This window comes from Hesperophylax consimilis, chromosome 1, assembly GCF_061612785.1.
Source record: "Hesperophylax consimilis isolate HC1 chromosome 1, BYU_Hcon_1.0, whole genome shotgun sequence".
In the NCBI taxonomy this organism is placed as follows: domain Eukaryota; kingdom Metazoa; phylum Arthropoda; class Insecta; order Trichoptera; family Limnephilidae; genus Hesperophylax; species Hesperophylax consimilis.
In genome coordinates, this window is record NC_142836.1 from 25,188,173 (window position 1) to 25,208,001 (window position 19,829).

General features: G+C 35.0%; 1 protein-coding gene across 1 annotated transcript in view; it reads right to left on the bottom strand.

Moving 5' to 3' along the window:
* The window catches only part of LOC149426520 (uncharacterized), a 91,520-nt gene extending 73,600 nt beyond the window's left edge, over positions 1-17,920 (bottom strand). The window contains exon 1 of the mRNA XM_089637331.1: positions 17,659-17,920. Coding sequence (XP_089493457.1) covers positions 17,659-17,779 — 121 coding nt within the window. The 5' untranslated portion in view covers positions 17,780-17,920. The remainder of the gene's footprint in view (positions 1-17,658) is intronic.
* Positions 17,921-19,829: the final 1,909 nt, after the last annotated feature.

The following is a 19,829-nucleotide window of genomic DNA, read 5'->3' on the forward strand; positions in this document are numbered from 1 at the left end:
ACACAATAGGTTCCTAGGCAAAAGTAAATATTACACACACGAGTGACCTACGGGTCATGGTCGATTTGGTCACATTGTTTCGGTAATGTTCATTTAGACTTACTGCAATAACAGTTTAAGCAAATTGGGTTATTATGAAAACACCCAAGAGGCAGGTTGTGGTTTATTGTGAAATACAACGAATGTTTTAAAACCTGAGAAGTTTTTCAGATGGAAGCCAAAAATGTGAAATGCTACAAGGTCGAATCAATGGGATACCATTCCAATAGCCGCGAGTTGATTATTTGTAGTAGGTAGATACTTGCAATTCCATGAACGTCGTAGTCAAATATTTCGCGTAAAATTATATAGAATTCGGGCGAGTCATGGTTTATTACTAACTCCATATTAAATACCCGGTAACCTGGTAACAGCAGTTTACGAAACAATATGTCATAGCATAATACAATATTCTGAAATTATGCTTTGAATATTATGACTGCTTTGAACTGGTCTGCAGGCAATAATGAAATGTTAAGTAGGTAATAATTATTGTTTATATGGTGATTCACACTTCCTATAAGCAGATAGATGGGCAGCTAGTAGCCAGTTTTAAGGTACACAAATAGGAAGGAATGAAAAAAAACTAGATCACCTCGTCAATATTGCATAGTAATAATTTGACTATTTATTCAGCGTAGTTTTGATTGCCTATAGGGTGCTTTAAAATATTATAAGTCAAACAAATAATAATAATATATCTTACAATCCACCACACCCATCAGAAAGGTCTTATTATTAAGAAATTGTAATAAGTAACTTAAAACTAAAGGCTAATAAAAAAACTAAAATCTTAACAACAAATCGTTTCGTTGTATGAACACATAAGCATAATAAAGTATTTATTACGAAGTACAACTAATTCCGTTGATAATAACAAAGCATGTACAAATTATTAACTTACAATGTTTATAAGTAACCATTTATACATAGGTATACGTAGAAAGTAGAAAACACCAGACCTGATCCTCACCCACCTGCCAGGAATGAGTGAAGGTTCTAAGGATTGACTAGGTACTTAGGAAAAACCTAATGGGTCACATTATACCGAACTAGGTAATTCTAAACAAGTTCTACGATTATGAAATGTCTTTGAAATCTGATATAAGCCGCTCAGAAATTAGAAAATACTAATCTTCATAAAAAAATAAAACACTTTCGTTCTTAATACCTCACAAAATGCCGAAAAAAAGCCCAGTTTTGTAAATCAAAATAATAGTAGATGCGCCAATTGTGCTTTTGGATGACTCTTATATCAGTAAGTAAATCAGTTTCCCATCTGATTGCAAAAACCCTATTAGTGTAATTGATTTTTTTAAGCACCGCTTTATAAAACATGTCATTAGACACACGAACCAGTCGGTGCTAATCGTTTTACAATGGCCAAAAATTATGTTATGACTCAACATAATTATCATTACAACAATACTAGGAATCTAGATTACGTACCTATCATTTTTAATGTGAAAATAAAACTACATGCGAAATACGAACAATGATTCAATCCAATTCAGAACATACCTTCTATTGTTCACTTCGATTACAGCGACCTCAAACACATCAAAATTAAAGAAAAAATTGCCGGAATGTTCTGGCATTCAAGTGATAAGTGATTTTATTATTGTTTTGTTATAAATGCCCGACAGTTCCAGGTTGCAATTTACACTGCCGGGGTCTTGTGATCCCTTCGGTTGTATTATTTATGCTGACGATCGCCGAGACTACCTGCGAGCGAAATAAAATTAGATAAATAATTGTCAGAATAAAAAAAAAATCTACCACTAACCCATATTCCAGCGGATGATGATTCTCGGAACGGTTTGACAGGCCAGCTATCAAGGCTGAAGATCGCTTTGTAAAATGCACGCGATTGTGATTATGATTAAAAAAAGATAATTATTTTTAGGCAGATGATTTCATACAAATAGCCGTACAAAACGTTTACAAATTAGACTTTTTTGTATAAACTTACTATTTATAATCTAGAGTTGAAAAGCGGAATTGCATTTATTGGTTTTATTATCTTATTTACTCGTGCATCTAATATTGACAGTTGAACATAGGACCAACGCATCTCACATATTAGTTTGCTATGAGAATTATTTTTTATAAATGATTCGTCCCACAACGCTAATGCTCCCGGAGTGTCACAAATACCCGACATCAGCCGGGATTAGTTCCAATAATTTGAAACCCCTGCATGTGTTAGTGGACGTCATTTGTCACACAACTGTCACCTCGGCATGGGCATGGGACATGGGACACAGGACCTTTGTCACAATAGACACAAATAACTACTCGGGCAACCAGTCGCAGATATGAGATAGACCACAGGTCTGGGCTCGCAGGTTGGGGAGTTGAGACGCGACACGACACACGTAGGACGTAGGATATCTCGACAAAACAAGCTTTTGATGTTTCAATAAAATACATATTTTAAACGAGATGGTAGACTCGTAATCGTATGCAAATGGGAACGATCATTAGGCTCTATAGCAGCGTATACAAATAATGTATTTTAAAGGACTTTGCAAGCGCAACATTTACGACGTTCTGTTATTGCTGTGCTTAAACTTAAATTTTGTGATATTTTACCAAATGCACTTTGCTCGAATAGCTTTACTTTAATTTGATTTAAATGTTAATACCGCACAAGAGTCCCAACCGCCCCCAACCATCTGGAACTAGTGAGACAATAGCAATTATAATAATTGGGGTATGTTGTGAGGCTGAAGGTAGTGTGAAAGGGAAGGAGGTGGAGGAGAGGAAGGCGGGAAGTATCTGGCTATTCAGATCTAGTCACCAAACACGGCTAAAATACTGTATTTATTATTTTTAATCAATTATTTGCGAACAAAAAAAACAAATTAACTACATTAAATTTACTTGCGCACGCCGGGATTTGAACCCGTGTATTCTGGATTCGCAATATAACCTCTTGATTAGGGGGTTGTCAGAATGCATTCACTTTATTACAATACATAAGGAATGCGTAAAACAATGAAATTTAAAAATTGATAAAATTCACACTAACCAAGGTAACTAAGGTAAGAAAACACTGAAATACTTTTCTGCCTTTTGTGTTTCACGTGGTTAATTAAGACTTTAAGGAAATATAGATTCAAAAGACTAAATCCTAGTGTGCAATGTGGGAATGCAGGAATATTTAAGAAGGAACGATTCTTACAAAAAGCTAAGACATTAAAATGTGTGTCATGATTGCTTAACTATTTTACAGTTTATAACATTTTAGTACCGCGATAAATTATGTTTATGGAGCGAAACTTCACAGAAGGAGCGCTTTCCATAATACAAACATAATCTCTAAACGAGAATTTTACGGTTTTATAAAAAATGACGATATCGTATTTCAAATAATCCCCAAAACCTACAATTTCCCCTCCGCCTGGACCCGGGCTTGAAGCCGGCTCCCGACAATAATTCATACACGAAGGACAAAGCTACGGGTTGCGTCAGTTGTAATTATCTGGCACCTTTCAACTAATAATCGTTGACAAAAAATAAGACAACCGAGAGACACACAGTGGTTGGAAAGCTTTTAAACGTTGAACACACAAAATAAACATTGAGAATAATCTATTGTGTTGTACCTAGGTAGGATTTCATCGACGTATATCTTTTTATTGTTATAGTTAGTTTTAATAGTTAAAATAATATCCAAAGATTAAATTTTTCGGGTCTCCCGAAAACGCATCAAATCTTTGGACGTGACCCGTGACGTCACCAGTCACCATTCTCAAGAAGTATACTTTTTTTCAACCGGCCGCGGCCTGCGCTCTATTTTGTATGGAAGTCGAGAATTTTTTTACTCTTAAGAGTACCCGTATTTAACTCATTTAGGTAAAATATGTAATTGTATTGAACCGAAGTGCAAAAATGCATCCATGACCGCACCCGATAAACAATTTACTGGTGTTTAAAAACCTGCATTAAAACATTTTGTAAGGGTGAATGTGGATCAGAGTTGCCAATGCAATTCAATGCATATGTTCTAAAATATCCACAATAGATGAAGAATTATTCAAATTTCCCATAAGTTCGTAAAATTAAACTAAATTTTATGGAAATTAGCATTTATTTTGTATTATCTAGTCATTTTCACTTTCGTTCAGGCTTCAAAAATAGACCTTTTTAGACCGAACGAAAACGAAATACATATAGTGCGTTCACAATTATTATGAATATTATTTGTCAATATGTTTGGATAACCAAGAAATGCCTAGAATCCCCACAAAAAGATTCTCCGAGCAAAAAAACTCAATTCTTGAAAAATCTTTAAAATTCCATGCAATTTGGGAGAATTCTCCACGAATTTGCAACCTTGATATGGATATTAGAGACAATGATATTTATTCGTTTTTAAACGACTATTTATAAATTCTGCGTATAATAATATATAATAAAGCTCATATTCAGAATCAGCGTTTTGTTGAAATATACTTTTAAGCAATAATATATTTCACTGGAGTTTCTTATTAGACGTATTTCATGCGTTTTGGACCATCCCAGCACGGATCCAAGGTAATGGGTGGTAACACGGCATAATAACCCAACAATCAATCACTATAATAATTTTGGCCTTGAAAATCTCAAACCATATCTAATTAAAACGTGTTTCCAAATGACAAAAATATCATTGCCGTTGTATTAGAAAGCAATGACTTTCTTCGACATTAAACAAACATATTTGCAGGGTATAGTGTTACAGTCGTCCTGTAGTTTCGGTCGGTATCCGAATTTGACACTTTATGACTACGACTATTATTACCATCCCCTATTCTACTGCTGTTATTGCGTCGGCAGTGGCAACAAGGTTTTTTAGGTAGTTTATTTGCAAATGATTAACAGACATTTGGGCGTGTACTAACAGAATGCAGGAAGCGTTAGAAATTTAAATGAAAACGGGACTTTTTATAACAAGGGATTCACGATTTGCAGAACACAATATTATTATTATTAAATAGTTACATGTCTTCTGTACTCCGTACCGTCTTGGAATTAACCATTTCGTATTGAAAGTGCAATGTCACACAAGTATACGATATCTTATTTATTTTCCAATCATACATACTAATGGTTGTCGAAGCTTGAAGTTTTGAAAACCATTAATTAGACTGATACAGGAGCAATTGAGCCTATTATGGAATATGAAACATGCGAACACTTACGAAATACATCCGATTTCACTGACTGATGGCATATTGTCATATAAATGACGCACCGCGGTGTTTTGTTAGCATTAACAGACGTATTGCATTTCAACATTTTCTTTTTATTCGTAAAAATTGCAAATTACTGACAATCTAAAATAAATACGGTGAAATAAATGTGCTTGCGTTTCATAGGCAGCTCGCACCGGAGAGTAAGACACATTTTGAAGTATTTTCACAATAGAAACGTTGCAAGATTTATGTAGGTTCGTTACCTACGGAATCCGCAAAAAATGTAATGTCAGCGGGAGACGGTGGTATTGTTGAATTAACAATGTGGAATCAATTGTGCGTAAGGAGTTTGCAGCGGGTCCCAAGGCGGCCGGCGAACATTCCCAGTTCACCGTGTCGGGTTAGAAAAGTACATTAAACGGACATTATTTTTCATAAAAATGGTAAGCAGTAGAAACTAAGGATTAGGATCGATTTCATTGTTGCTGGAATTAATAAAATCTCCGACGTGCTGTGAATAAAAATACGCATTAATTGTTTGGCCTTCTGCTTCTGACGTGTGTGAATAATGAGGTCTGAGGTGCAAACTACCCCTATTTTGCCCTATTGCCCGCCGCTGCCTCCAGCCCCCGTGGGAATGAAACTACCCTCGTTGTACACAGAACACAGAAACCGGTCGTGATAATTTGATCACACAATGGTAAACCGTAGTATTGGAGATTATTTTGATATGTGAGTGATGATAATATTATACTAATACTCTGGTTTCTAATTTGTATTCACTCCGCGCCCGGTTAGGCCTGACGGAGATCTGTAATTTGGTATCTAGACATCTTTCAATGCTTGTTGATTTATATAAATATTTTGATGGGTAAAATAGATGTTATGTTCGGTACGGCACACGATATAAAAATTATTATTTTATCAACGTAATTGAATAACTCAATATATTTATCTAACGATATTATTTGTATAATACTAAATTATATAATGGAAGCTTTCTTAAATTGATCGGAATTTAAACACAGAATTAAAGTTTTTGATTCTCTAATAATTTATAATAAAACAGTGCCATCATTACTTCGACCTTCGCATAACTATGATGAATAATTTGGATTAGCATATAAACGCTTTATTATTGGCGTCTCTACAGCCAGAAACCGCCAAATTCTTCCCGCCTTAGTAACAAGATGGTAACACAAGTTACTAACAGCTTTTAAGACTGGTCACTCGAATCGACCACAAAAGTGAGACAATATAATTAAAAGTAAATGTATGTGTCGCGCGGTTTATCGAGATTAAAATGGACGGTCGTGCAAACAATAGGAAAACACTCGTCAATGCTGTTGACAAGAAAAAATGTTAGATTTTTTCACGTACTGACCACGTGCAAGTGCTACCAAGAACAAAGCTTTGCATATTAAATGTTGTGCAATCTATGACTGGAATAGTTAGTAACCCGCAGCGGTCAGTTGGCAGGAACGGCTGTCCTGTATTCTGTCACTGTGGCGTATGTACCAAGAGCTTGTTGAACAGTGGACACACATGTTGACATAGACAAATCACCTATTATTTGGCTGTCGGTAATGTCTCGTCATAATATTAAATCGCCCATTTCCCGTTAGTTACGGCTTCATTCGAAATACATAGTTCCTCTGTTTCCCCGTGTAAGCTGTAATCAAACTATGTATTTAATTAAGTATATATTGGATGGATATTGACTATTTGCACATCGATATATCAAAGACTTAAAAGTTGTATGGCTTCTTTGTACCGACCTGTATATTCAACTTGACACAGTTCGTGTGAAAACGTAGAAGCATTATAGTCATCTACAATCTACACGAACACGAAAATTGTTTATGCAAGGAAATTCTCTTGCACCTACAGCGTAATATGTCTAAAAATAAAATAATATACTGTACATCAGTACCATATGATTTTTCCCGATAAAATAATAAATCTTGATCTTCAAATAATTCAGATAATAACAATGGAAAACCTGACTTCAATCTGCAAAAAACAATAAAATGTCCGGCTATAAAGGGTAAGAAACTTTTCAAATGTGACGAAAATATTTTTATCAATTTCCAATCAAGCAAGGTTCAGCGAAGCATCTTAAAAATCTCCTTTGCCCCAGCCTCTATCCGGTTTTTACATCAGGATCAGGATGGTGCTCCAAACCACGAGATTTTATTTTATTTGTGTTTTAGGCGCACGGCCAGTCCAGGTGCACCTCAACATAATAATCCAATCCTCATACACTTATAAACACGATATCCCAAATAACTCCATAGGCATAAGCAGTCAGCAACAATTTCATCATTATCAAAGCGTGCTTATGTTATTAAATTTACAAGGAAAAATTCGTGAAATATCCGGACATTCTTAATTGAAAAATTCTGAAATGATTTGTTTGTTTTGTATATTATTTTGTGGCAACCAGTTTTGGTTACTCTCTTTTGTGGTTTTGTATGTGCTTAGTTAGTTAGTGGGTATGCCTAACGCTCTTTGCAAAGTAAACATATTTGCAGCAAACCTGATATGACCACTGACCAGCGACCAGTTGAGAGTTACCCGCGACCAGCCATTACCTTATTTGTGTTTGGTATTTGGCGCCGCGACAAGTTGATAGCAAAGGTCGCGGGTCGGGCACACCGATAACCCTACAAACATTTTACACGAACCATTTGTCAATAGACATGAGAGATTTTCAACCACTTATCGCCTTACGTTATAAATTGTTTTAATAAATTATCTATGGTTTGGTGTAGGATAGAGCCTAGGAAAAAAACAAAAACAGCGCTATAAAAATCATCCAACTATTATTATTATGCTATTAAACGCAGTGTATTAAATGCAGGCAAAAAGCGCGATTCAAATGGTATTTTGAAAGCCATTTATAAAAGTACTGCGCTGGTATAAATGAATGGCGGGTACTCCGTGCTCGTAACGTATTATTTATTTATAGGAGATGACGTCAATATAATTCTCTACGGAGACACTACATGGGAACTGGGAACAGATAGGTAGGTACGAAGAAATACCAAACAAGTGGATCTTATCAGTCTTGCTAACAGATGTTAAATTAATATCCTTGATTATGAATGCGTTGCGACAAAGAACGTATTTTTTGGCACCCAACTTGTAAATTAATTTACGGAAAACAGTTGTAATTTTTTTGTAAATATTATTTAATTCAAGGGTATAACATCAAAGATGACACTTTCGCAAGAGGCCAACGTGAATACACAAAGTTTTTAGCAAGAAACTTACAATTTTACATTTACGTTTTTTTTTTATTTTGGCGAGGTAAAAGTTTCCACAAGTTGTCGTATATATGACAGTGGTTTTTATTTGTTGTAAATTAAAGATCCTTGTTGAGGGACTTGGTTATTTTTGATCCTGGTCAATTTCAAGAGAGCTTCGGGTTTCTGAATAATCAAATTTTGTATTTATTATTTTTCGAATTATGTACGAAATTTATAAAGAAATGTTAAAAATGAATTAGTTTTAGTAATAAATAAGCTAGCTTTACAGCATTCCTGGTAGCTAACTAGCTATGCCCCCGGTTTATTCAATGGAATTTGAAGTTTCACTTAGACAACACACTTACTATAGTCGCTAAAGCATTACTGGTGTGCAAATTGGTTTGGTCAATATGTTAAATATTTTGAAGAATTCATGTGGGTGTTACTTTAAGTACCCAGCGTCCATATTTACTCATATTTTCAGAGTATGTGGGCGAACAGAAGATACTAACAAATAACTATTAATTAAATTTGTTACCTACAGAGAGGACAATTATCTAACAATAAATATGAAACGATTAAAGAAGAATGATAACCAACGAAACCACACTCACACAGTTTACTAAAATCAAAATCTTGTCGGATGTATGTATATACATAATAGATAATATTATTGTAAGCGGTTAGGTATATTATGTTTTCTTATTTAATCTTGTGCCGTGTTTTACATAGTTTTACTCTTCCTCGATCAAGTGCTAATACAATTCGGTTCAATGCCAAACTTAAACACATTTTTTTATTTTTTTTATTTATTCACATTTAAACCCGCTAAACTACTTATGTAGTTTGTCAGCAGACTTATGTAGTTTGTCAGCAGCAACATAATAGGATATTAGTTTAAACTTTCCGATGACCTTCTGCGCCCCGTTCATCGTTATCACAAGTTATCAGAAAGCTTTTCCGATTGCAGTTTTTTCAACTCGCTTCACCCACCTCGCTTCAAATGTTTAATGGCGCACAATGGAACTAATTGCACTGCTGGACGATAAGAGAACTGTAGGCCGGATATTTACTTTTGATAAAATAATTTACTTGTATGACTTACTAATGGTTCTAATATTCCTTCAAACCAAGGTCCATGGGAATAATCTCTTAAATTTGTCACAGTCGTAAGGCCGATCAGTCAATGTTACATGTTAGGACTCTAATGTTTGACAATTTTTTTCAATTAGTTACAATGTATCCGTCACTGATCAATGCGTGCATCTAGTAAGTATGTACTTCACTCAAATAACAACTTTCTGATCATTATTGTTAAAGTTCAACTTTCGAAATGATGAGCACTCGAGGGTCTCGAATCATTCATTTTGAAAATAAACTTTCTATACACTTATCCCACGCAAACTGACTCACTTTAGGATACTCATTACTGGTGTCATTAGGACTTGTCCAAGGGCCTTAAGCGATTAGCAGACGCGTCAAAAAGGAATAACTCTACGTATTGCATATTTGTAATATTCAAGAGGTTACTTGGTGTCTTTTTTCAATGTGCCTCTCGTTGGGTTGTTTGCATTGATGGTACATATGTTTGGATCACGCCATTAGCACCGGACGGAAAGGGCATTTCGAAATGCAGCAATTGATGACTCGACGATTTCAAAGGACACTTCTTCGGCCCTGCACCTCCGTGGTTCCCTTGAGAGACACTGATCTGACAATCATTATTTGCACACCTACTGATGATTAATTAGTTCAAACTTATTTTGCACTGGCAAAATGTTTTACCTGCATAATTTAAAGTGCGGGGCCAATTAGGCCCTGTGGTCTTTCAAAATGTTGAAAATAGAACGTTGATTTCAAATTTGTACATTCTACATTGTTAGGATGATTGTGAGGACTGATCTTTTCTTAGGATTTGCTTGGGTTTTTAGATTTTGTTCAGATACAGGTCATACCGGATTAGGCTTGAAGTTATTTAAATCAGATCCATTTTCAGACATTCAAAAAAGGAATGATTTTAAAATTTAATAATATGTGGCAGTTTGCATAATGAGGTTACTCTATATTATGGAAGAACTAGAAACTAAACTATAATGGCGTGAATATTTTAAGAAATTTTGGCATGAATCCAAAAAAACGCCGATAATATAATCATCAGTTCTTTGTTTACAGATGCATTTAAGACCACGAGAAACGTGACAGTGAAAAATTGAATATTCCATTAACCCACCACAAAAGGGCGATGAATCTCAGATTCGGTCGGGGCACCTCATCTCCCAGAATTGATTAGCATGAGAGATTAGGTTGGTTGGCTGCTTGCAACTCATCTCAGCTCGGAATTGATTAGCGTGGAGATTTCGGAGGATTGTGCCATCGCTACCAATCGGGATGCTGCTGTCTTGACCTTGCAGGTGACATGATGAAATCGCAAGTGAGAGGAGGAGCGGTGGGTGTGCCAAGTCATGGAGAAATACCTCAACTACCAACATATACAATGTACAGTAGACTATCGATTACCGCGACATATTCCCGGTTAATCTAAATGTTTAATATCTCTAATAAAATTAATAAGAAAATACCAATTGTACCTACAGAGTAACAGGACGCACCGGCAAACCTTAAAAAGCGATTCCCATATGAATACCACAAAATAGTCGCAACTACTCCCAACCGTCTGGAGCCAGTGAGACTATGGCATCCCCAATTGGGGTATGTTGTGAGACTGATAGCGTGGAGGGAAAGGAGATGGGGTAGAGAAAGGTGGGTAAGTAACTGGCTATTTAGATCTGGGCCATTACAAGCAACGTTTCAATTCTGAATGTTGGTCTTTCACCAGGGTGATTCTGAAAATGTCTCCCACTCTAGAACATACCGGGTACCATACATAATTTTTAATGAATTAGTTACGTGACAAAAAAATAAATATAATATACTTGCGCACATCAAGATTTCGAACCCGCGACCTCTTGATTCGTAGTCGAGAGCTTTAACCCTCGACCACGGAGGCAGCCATAAGCATATTTGAGGTAAAAAATGATAAATATAATTTTGGTGTATTATAAAATATGTTAAAAGATAGCTGTATATTATGTATTTCTACCACACGTCTATCTATAGAGATTATTCATGTCTTTAACTCACTTTGAGAAATCTGGGATTATTTGAATGTTTGTTCTTAAGCCACAATGATTCTTAAAAGCAACTTTGAGGGTATATTGGTCTTCTTGCTGCTCAATGCTGTCAATACGTGCCTGAAAAGTTTTTTTTTTAAAGTCTTGGTTAAGAGGAAGCTAAAAGCCAAAAATGTGTATATTCTTGGTATATCTTATATCGTAGGTAATAGGCATTAAAATCGCTTGACAAAAGGAGTCTAGAAACGTTCGAATTCAAGCAAAAAACTGGTTATTATTTATTTTGTAAATAATTTTATAAGAAAGCAAAAAAGTTAATCAAGTGAAACTGTCAAAGATAATCTTGGCTGTAATATTGTATTTTTTAAAAGTTGTTTCTTTTACGCGTTCATACATTTCTATTGAAAAAATATTTTCTTTAGTAGTTTACATTTATATTTTTTATTGAGTATTTTTTTTAAAATTTGTATTCTACTCAAGCGAAGCGATAGAAAAACCTTCAATGTATCTAAATTATATTTTTTGGTATTCATAATGTACACCAATTCGTTATAAAGATTAATCAAAATAGTGATTTGGCATTAAGCCTCGCCTTAAGTCGCTTCGCGGTTAAGCTAAAACTAATCGATAGCGTACTGTGTTTCTATTAACTAACACAAGAACGCAGAACCGCGAACTACCGACGATAATCCGTGGGTGAAATGACATAAGGCACCAACAAGAATGGAAATCCACGCTTTTGTTATTAACTTGTATCTGTGCAGATGAGTTAATATGATGTTACTATCACTCTTTGATGGTGAAAGCCAATTATTATTACTATTCCATATCGATAAATCAGAGTATGCAATCAGAAAGGTCTTATTGTAAACATGCTTGAAAAATGCCATTTGCAACGGGTTTCACATGAGCGAACCAAATAAGTTCAACTTAGATATTGAGAACCTATTATAGACATACCGCTGATAACTCTCTTTCAGTTACACGTGTCGTTTATGAGAGAGAGGGAGAGGTTACTACGGATCTTAAAGCAGCAGGGCCATAAGTAATCAAGTTATGGTGCTGCCAGACGCAAAGCTCACATCAAAAGTTAATGTACAGCGCATCATCTTTTCTACCGACACACGACGCTATCAAATATTTCTTCCTATGGTAGGAGAGGGGGTCAGTTGAATTCGAGAGCGGCCGAGGAACATAATTTCATCTGTCAAAGTGACAACTTTACTTACTGACAGCTTGAGCACGTTTTCGAAATGGATGATACTTGTCGCCTATTGCTGGATCTGTTGGACAGCTCATCCTCAGATGATGATGCCGCCAACTATATAATTATAAATGCTATTTATAAACTTTTTAGATTTTAAACAATCTGCGCGTAAATAGCGCATTTTCACATAACCTCTCCGTCGAATCAGGAAATTCGCAGTTCGCACGCCGATCGACGAAAGCGACATACAATAAATTATTGTAAAATAAGCTCAAGTCAAAGTCAAAGGGCGAAAATTTGTTTACTTCAAATTCAAATATTGATTATATTTATATTTTAAATATATGTTAAGTATGTTTGCCAAATAAAGTTTTTTTTTATGTTTCTAAATTTACTAGCACACATGACGATATGAGCTAACATAATAAATAAGAAATGCATTATTAGGCTGCTTATGTCATGGCTGTCAAAGGGAACACGGAACTTAGTCGGTAGCTCCGCAATTAAAATGACCCCCTCTCCTTTTTACGGCGGAGAGGGGGACGCATAACTTTTCAAATATCGCGTCGGGAGCGGTTACGTAAAATAAATTCGGTTAGCGAAGTTCAGAACCACGCTTATAGCGCGTTATCTTTTTACGTGTGTCGGGTCTGTATGGGATTGTATGGCGAGCGCTATTGTGCTTTATATTATCTGTTGATGTGAGCTTTGCGTGTGGCAGCACCATAACGCAGGAATCACAGATCATTGAACAAACTACGTACGATGTAAAAACACAATGTTTAAACTGTGATTAATTTTAGAATAACTCCCAAGTTGAAGAGGGTAGCCAAGGATAATGGCCTAAACACTCCTTTTTGTGTTATAACAAATTGATGGAGAACTTGGAGAAAACCAGTTTTCCAATCATTTATTTCTTCGAACTAATCAGAAACATTATACTAATATAACTAATAGCTTGCCTATACATTTGTCCAAAATTTTAAGGGGATTTTATTATTTTTCTTTTTTGTAACAAATAGATAAACTGGTCAGTGGCTGAGTTAGCATCGCGTTTGGGTACCACCCAGGCGACGTACGTTCAATTACTCGGCTAGCTAAGTCCTCCATCACGACGCAAGCAACAATATCCTTACTGGGATCTGCCGTGCTGAGGATTTCATTTATATATAATTAAAATTTATCAGTATGAATAATATGAAGTGTTTTTCTGAAATAATCTATCTAACCAAATAAATAAAAATGCGAAAACGCGTGTGTTTTTATATATAATTTAGATGTCACCTTTCACGCGTAAAATCAATCTTAAAACAAAAAAACAGCGCCTTCGCTCTATTTGGACAGACTGGCCTAGTCACATCAAATTGTAAATATATGTATTAAATGACGTTTTAAAGTGCAGGTGAGTGCTTTCGGTTTCAGTTTGTATTTGGTGTCAGAATATTTTCTATTTTTGATTTCCCTATGTTTTGTATCCAGCTTTTTATTTGAGATTTAAACGTTACAATACTGTTCTGAGTTTTGAATCAGAGTGGAATTTTGCTGTAGAGTTTAGTACCATAGTATAGTTAGCTTTTCCAAAAGTTGTATTTGTAGTTGTTTGTTGGATATTTTTTTGACCCTGAGATCCAGTGATTCTAATACACGTGTTAGTTGTTATTTCTTGTGTTTTGTATTTATGAATATAAATGAGTATTGTTTCAGAATAGAGTTGTTTATTTAATGGTTTATTCAGTGCTAGTTCTTACAGAGACTTTTAGAATAATTTTCATTATGGCTTTTTGAGTCTTAGTTAGCGATTTTATGATATTGTTATCTGTACCGCCCGATCCGATAATACGGTATTCTAACAGTGATTGACAAAGAGCCATGTAGATACTGATTAAGTCTTTTTTAATAGGGATATTTCGAATGGTTTCAAAAATATAGCATAGACTAAATTTTTTTAAATTTAAATATTTAATATGTTCAGTTCATAAATTTGTGTTAGTTGAGGTTAATTTAGGTCGATTCGGGTAGTGTTGAGATAAAGTTTACCTGTGCTGTTGATAAGCAGTTGGATTTAATAACAAACGCAGTGATAATAGAAAGAAATATGATTTTTTCCAAAATATACAAAAAATGTTAATGTTCCTTTCGAAAAACATTGTAAGGTCTACCAAACATCTATGACCACCAAGCACAGCCAGAATGGCAGTTACTAAATAACCATTATTTTCAGCATGTTAGACATGTTGTTATAATACTAATTTATTAAAACCCTTTTAAAGAATTAAAGAATTCTGAATTTCCTGTTATGTTATAATATCGCATTCCCGCGTAAAATGCGGGAAAAACATATTATTTTAATCTCTTTGGGAAAACCAACAAAAGATTACGAATAATAATTATATGCTCATAGGCCTACATTAAGTACACACATTCCTTCGAAAATAGAACCCGATTGTTAATTATACGACAATCTCTGTTATTTGGAAACAAATCAAATAATAAATTTGCAATCAATTTTGCAAAACAATTCCGAATGTTGAGCTTATGATTATAAAGTACCCATAGGTAGTCCTCTAATACTGTGTGGGCGTCCGGGCCCAAGAAGGATACTCAATAATCACAGTGATCCAATGCTGGAGGAATGTTCGAAATAATAACATCTAATCGTAAATTAATATGGATAAGGGTCTGCTCGATCAGCCGGACGGGATGGCGGCCACTTTCTCAGAAATATTGCCAAATATTTGGTAAAAAAAGAGAAACATACAAAGAGGGGCTGATTAGCATAAATCCAACCTGTGATGTAATAACTCATACCTTACTATATTAACAGTAGCATAATGTATTCGTACCAATTTCGTAACCGTAATTTCGTGTAAATACCTTATTCAAAAGCGAGTTTTGTTAATTGCAATTAAAATGTAGTTATTTTTCTTCCTAATTGACAACTCAGAGAAGGTGTGGGTGATGTTGTCATGGGACAGTTAAAACAGAAGCAACGATTGCACAAACTAATAATAAGTACCTACCACAGGGAATCTAATGCACCGCATCGTGTAACATTTGGAATCGGGCCGCTAACAATAACACTCCTTACGTAGATGGCGATAAGGTTTAAATTCCTGCTTAAACAGCAGAATTTAAAGCAGTTTATGTAGGCCTGATACTTTACTTTTTCTGGCCTTATGAAAAGAGTCAATATCCTAAAAAAATTGTGGATTTTTTTAAAAGCCAAGATTTGTTCTACCCGCAGTATTTAAAATATTCACAAGCGCTCAAAATTTCAAACTTACATTACTTCGTAGTGCTTCGCATTGAGTATCCACTATCCACGTCAGTGAGTAGGTACGGCGTTTTCTACAAAATCCTATATAAATAAAATCAAAATATGTGACAGCGCGCCCTTGGGGTGATTTTGCACAAAAACGGCGCTATACAAATCATGCAAATATTATTATGATGTGGCTTAGGTTTGTAGTTATCTAGATACTTAATAAATTAAATTAATGTGTTCTTGATAGTCGTAGTCAATTCAATTGAAGATTTCATCAGTAAAAGACTCCCTATCCCTGATCCATTTTAGAAAAATTGTGTAGCATTTTTTTACCGAAGGCCGATTTGATATTGGTGAGCAAATTGGCGTTGGTCAATTAATACACTAAGTGTCGTTGGCAATGTGGGTTAATTTATCGCTTAATATCGCATACGTTTAAATTAGATCAATAATTGTTTATGCAACGCCTTAAATGAAACCATTGGGTGTAACGTACATAGAGCATTGAAGGCTTATTGCTGCTAACCTACTTATCGATCAACCTAGAAGCGCGGATGAAATTTACGGCGATTAAAGTTTCTTTCCGACATGCGACAGTCACCGTGTTTTTCCCTTAGGAAGTGCCTTTCCTTTTATACGAGCTAGATTCTAAAACAATATTAATAATTTCCAATGTTCATGTTGTATGTTGTGAAAATTTTCAAATTATAAAAAATAAACTTTTGTAATCTAGATAAGCAATAAAGTACCTACCTTGCCAGCCATATTTACAAAATAACCAAACCATCATTTTTATTCTATATTTGAAATTTACTAAACAAAATTTGACAGTGTTGGGTAGGTAGGTAATAACTGGCAATAGGTATTATAAGACAGTTTAAGTTCTTGTTTTAATTAGTGACATTAGATAAATGCAATACAACGTAGGTATCAACTTCCGAGAAGCCTCTACACCCAGATTATGGCTAATCGTTATCAGAGGCCTTAGTAATTTCAGGGTGCATATCTTTGTTATGTATTTATTTATCATACATCTTGGATGAAACTTTTCCAATACCTACTTTGACATTGTAATATTGATAAAACCAGAATAGTTGACATTACAGTTTATGCCCTTAGAAAACTAGTCTTGGGGTGGATGGTTACTTTCTACTAGATTTGTAGATCATTAATCATTAGAAAATAGAATAAAAATCTGTTTTTTGGTAGACAGATAATTACAATTACCTAGACTTTTGACTGTTGAGACCGTACTGCGTTTCTTCTCTTTCTTGCGTCAACGATTCGGCAACTTAGCAGTGTGCTTCATCATGGTGGAAGGTAAGTGTGTAGCAATATGCTGGGTAAGAGGAATTAACGAACATTTATTAAATATACTAGTATTTTGAATACACATAATATCTACAGAAGCGACGCCCCCAACTGCATATATGAGTACATCAATCAGTACCTACTCAAAAATCAAGGATGACAGGCGGCAAAACGAATCAAATCTGTAGAAGTAAATCAGTTCAAATAGTAATTAGGTAACGAGATTATCTTTAAAATAATTTAATTTGAAGTCAAGACTGTGAAAACTCACCAGAAAGTCTCGGAAGGTCGTCCAATGAGGGCGATCTCTGCACATGCGGCTTCCTGATCTCCGAGATGACCCTCGGCTTCCGGTCCGCCAGGCTGACGGCCGCTGGAGTGGCCACCAACATCCTGACTATGGAGTAGCTATCACACACAACTTCTAAAACTCCAGCACAAGGTACAACATTGTCGGCTAAAACACCCACCAAGTCACAAATACTCCTGGAAAAATTCACTAGTATGTTTGTTGTTCCAAGCCGCAAATACTCATTTAAGATTCACTAATTTTTTTGTTTGTTTTTTCAAGTCACAAATACTCTTCGAAAAATCACTAGTGTATGTGTCGTTTCAAGCTTTATTGAAAAATCACTAGTTTGTTGTTCCAAGTCAGAAATATCATATGTAAAAATCACTAGTTTGTTTATTATTTCAAGTCACTAATAATCCTGAAAAATTCCACTACTTTGTTTTTTTTTTCAGATACAAATATGGAAAAATCACTAGTTTGTTGTTAAATCAAATATGACACTTTTTTGATATCCAGTTCACAAATTCGCAATCGCTTCTTAATTATTTTTTTAGGTCAAAAACTTAAAGAAATCATGTAGCACATCAACATCACACAAGGTTATTATGTTATTACACGAGATGTTTTATATATTAAAAAAATATATATACACACAGTCCGTTATGATTGTTTTCTTGAACAAAATAATTATAACAGCGTATAATATTATTTGTTTAAAAGTCTCTGTTAGAGCGCATTATTGATAGCTTTAAAGTTGATTAACATTATTAGTTAAAATGTCGTCTTTTTGTCACTTTTATTCGCACATTTTCGCGGTAGATTCGAATGATCAACCCTCCACAACACGATCGCAATGTAAACAAAGTTAGTTCGAGGTGCCACAACGCAGAGTACCGCTCGCGCCGGTCGTTCGATCGGCAATGGCGAACTGTCGAACTGGGAAACTCACGTAGGCCTCGCGCGGCAGAACATCCATGCCACCTCACCAGCCAGTCAATTATTATGTAGGCACTTCGTAAAAAAGCTTAACCATTTTGAGCAAATAATAAAAAGTACTAAACTAAAATGCTTGATTTTTCTAATTGCTGTTTATTTTGTTAGCTATAAAATTTCTTGTCAAAATCAAATTTTAACCCTTCGGCGTCCTTCGAACGAGATTTGAGACTAGTAACTCAATGGTTGGCGATCATTTTTTAATGCTATGAAGAATGCAGGGTTCGAAATTTGAAATAATCAAACAATTATACCTATCATTTTCTTGTGCGTCAAAATGGAACAATTTTTTTTAATTACTATTGGCCGGTTTATCAGTATTATTTTTGTAATAGTATTACGGGGTTTTTCTTCTTAGGGATCACAGGAGAGCAACTTGACGGACGTAAATATATCCCAAGCCGAGCATAGAGTAACTGATATACTGGCCAGATAACCCCGAGTAGGTACTACATCAAAGGTGGACAATTAAAAAAATCTCATCATGTAAAAATGCTTTTGACTTTCGAATCTAACATATTGACTAGACGGAAAAAAAATATTTTAATTTGATTTATATTATCAAAAAATTATTTAATATTAACGTTCTATCCCATCTGTGGAAAAACGCTTCTTATATGTATAAGCATACATGTGTGTACCTACTTATTCTTCAATCTTCCTCTTCCCGTTTCCCATTCGTACACTTCCTCCCACTTTACAGAATTCGGAATGCCGTAGTCCCACTGGCTCCAAGAAAGGACATTCTTGAAAAAATATAATTTTTGTCATCCGCATTTCCTCGATCAATATAATAAAAGTTTCAACTACGCGTTTTCACGAAAATTATTTGACCAAGTTTGCAGATTTTATCCGATCGTTGTGGCAACATCCGGTCACATATCATTTGATTTGATCCAACCAACACAACACAGCGCTGGGCACTGAACCCATAACTTTTAATTTTTAAACCCAATTCCGCCATCATCACAATAAATAGAGGTCGTCCTTTCAACGCCAAACGTTCAGAAATTCACACATTTAAAACAATGGAACGTTTGTAGGTAGGTAGGTACTATCTGAAATATAATTAAATAAGCATTTAGGTAGGTGCCTATATATAAAAATAAATTAAATATAGCCAAATTATTATAAAGACGAAACGTTTGAATAGTAAG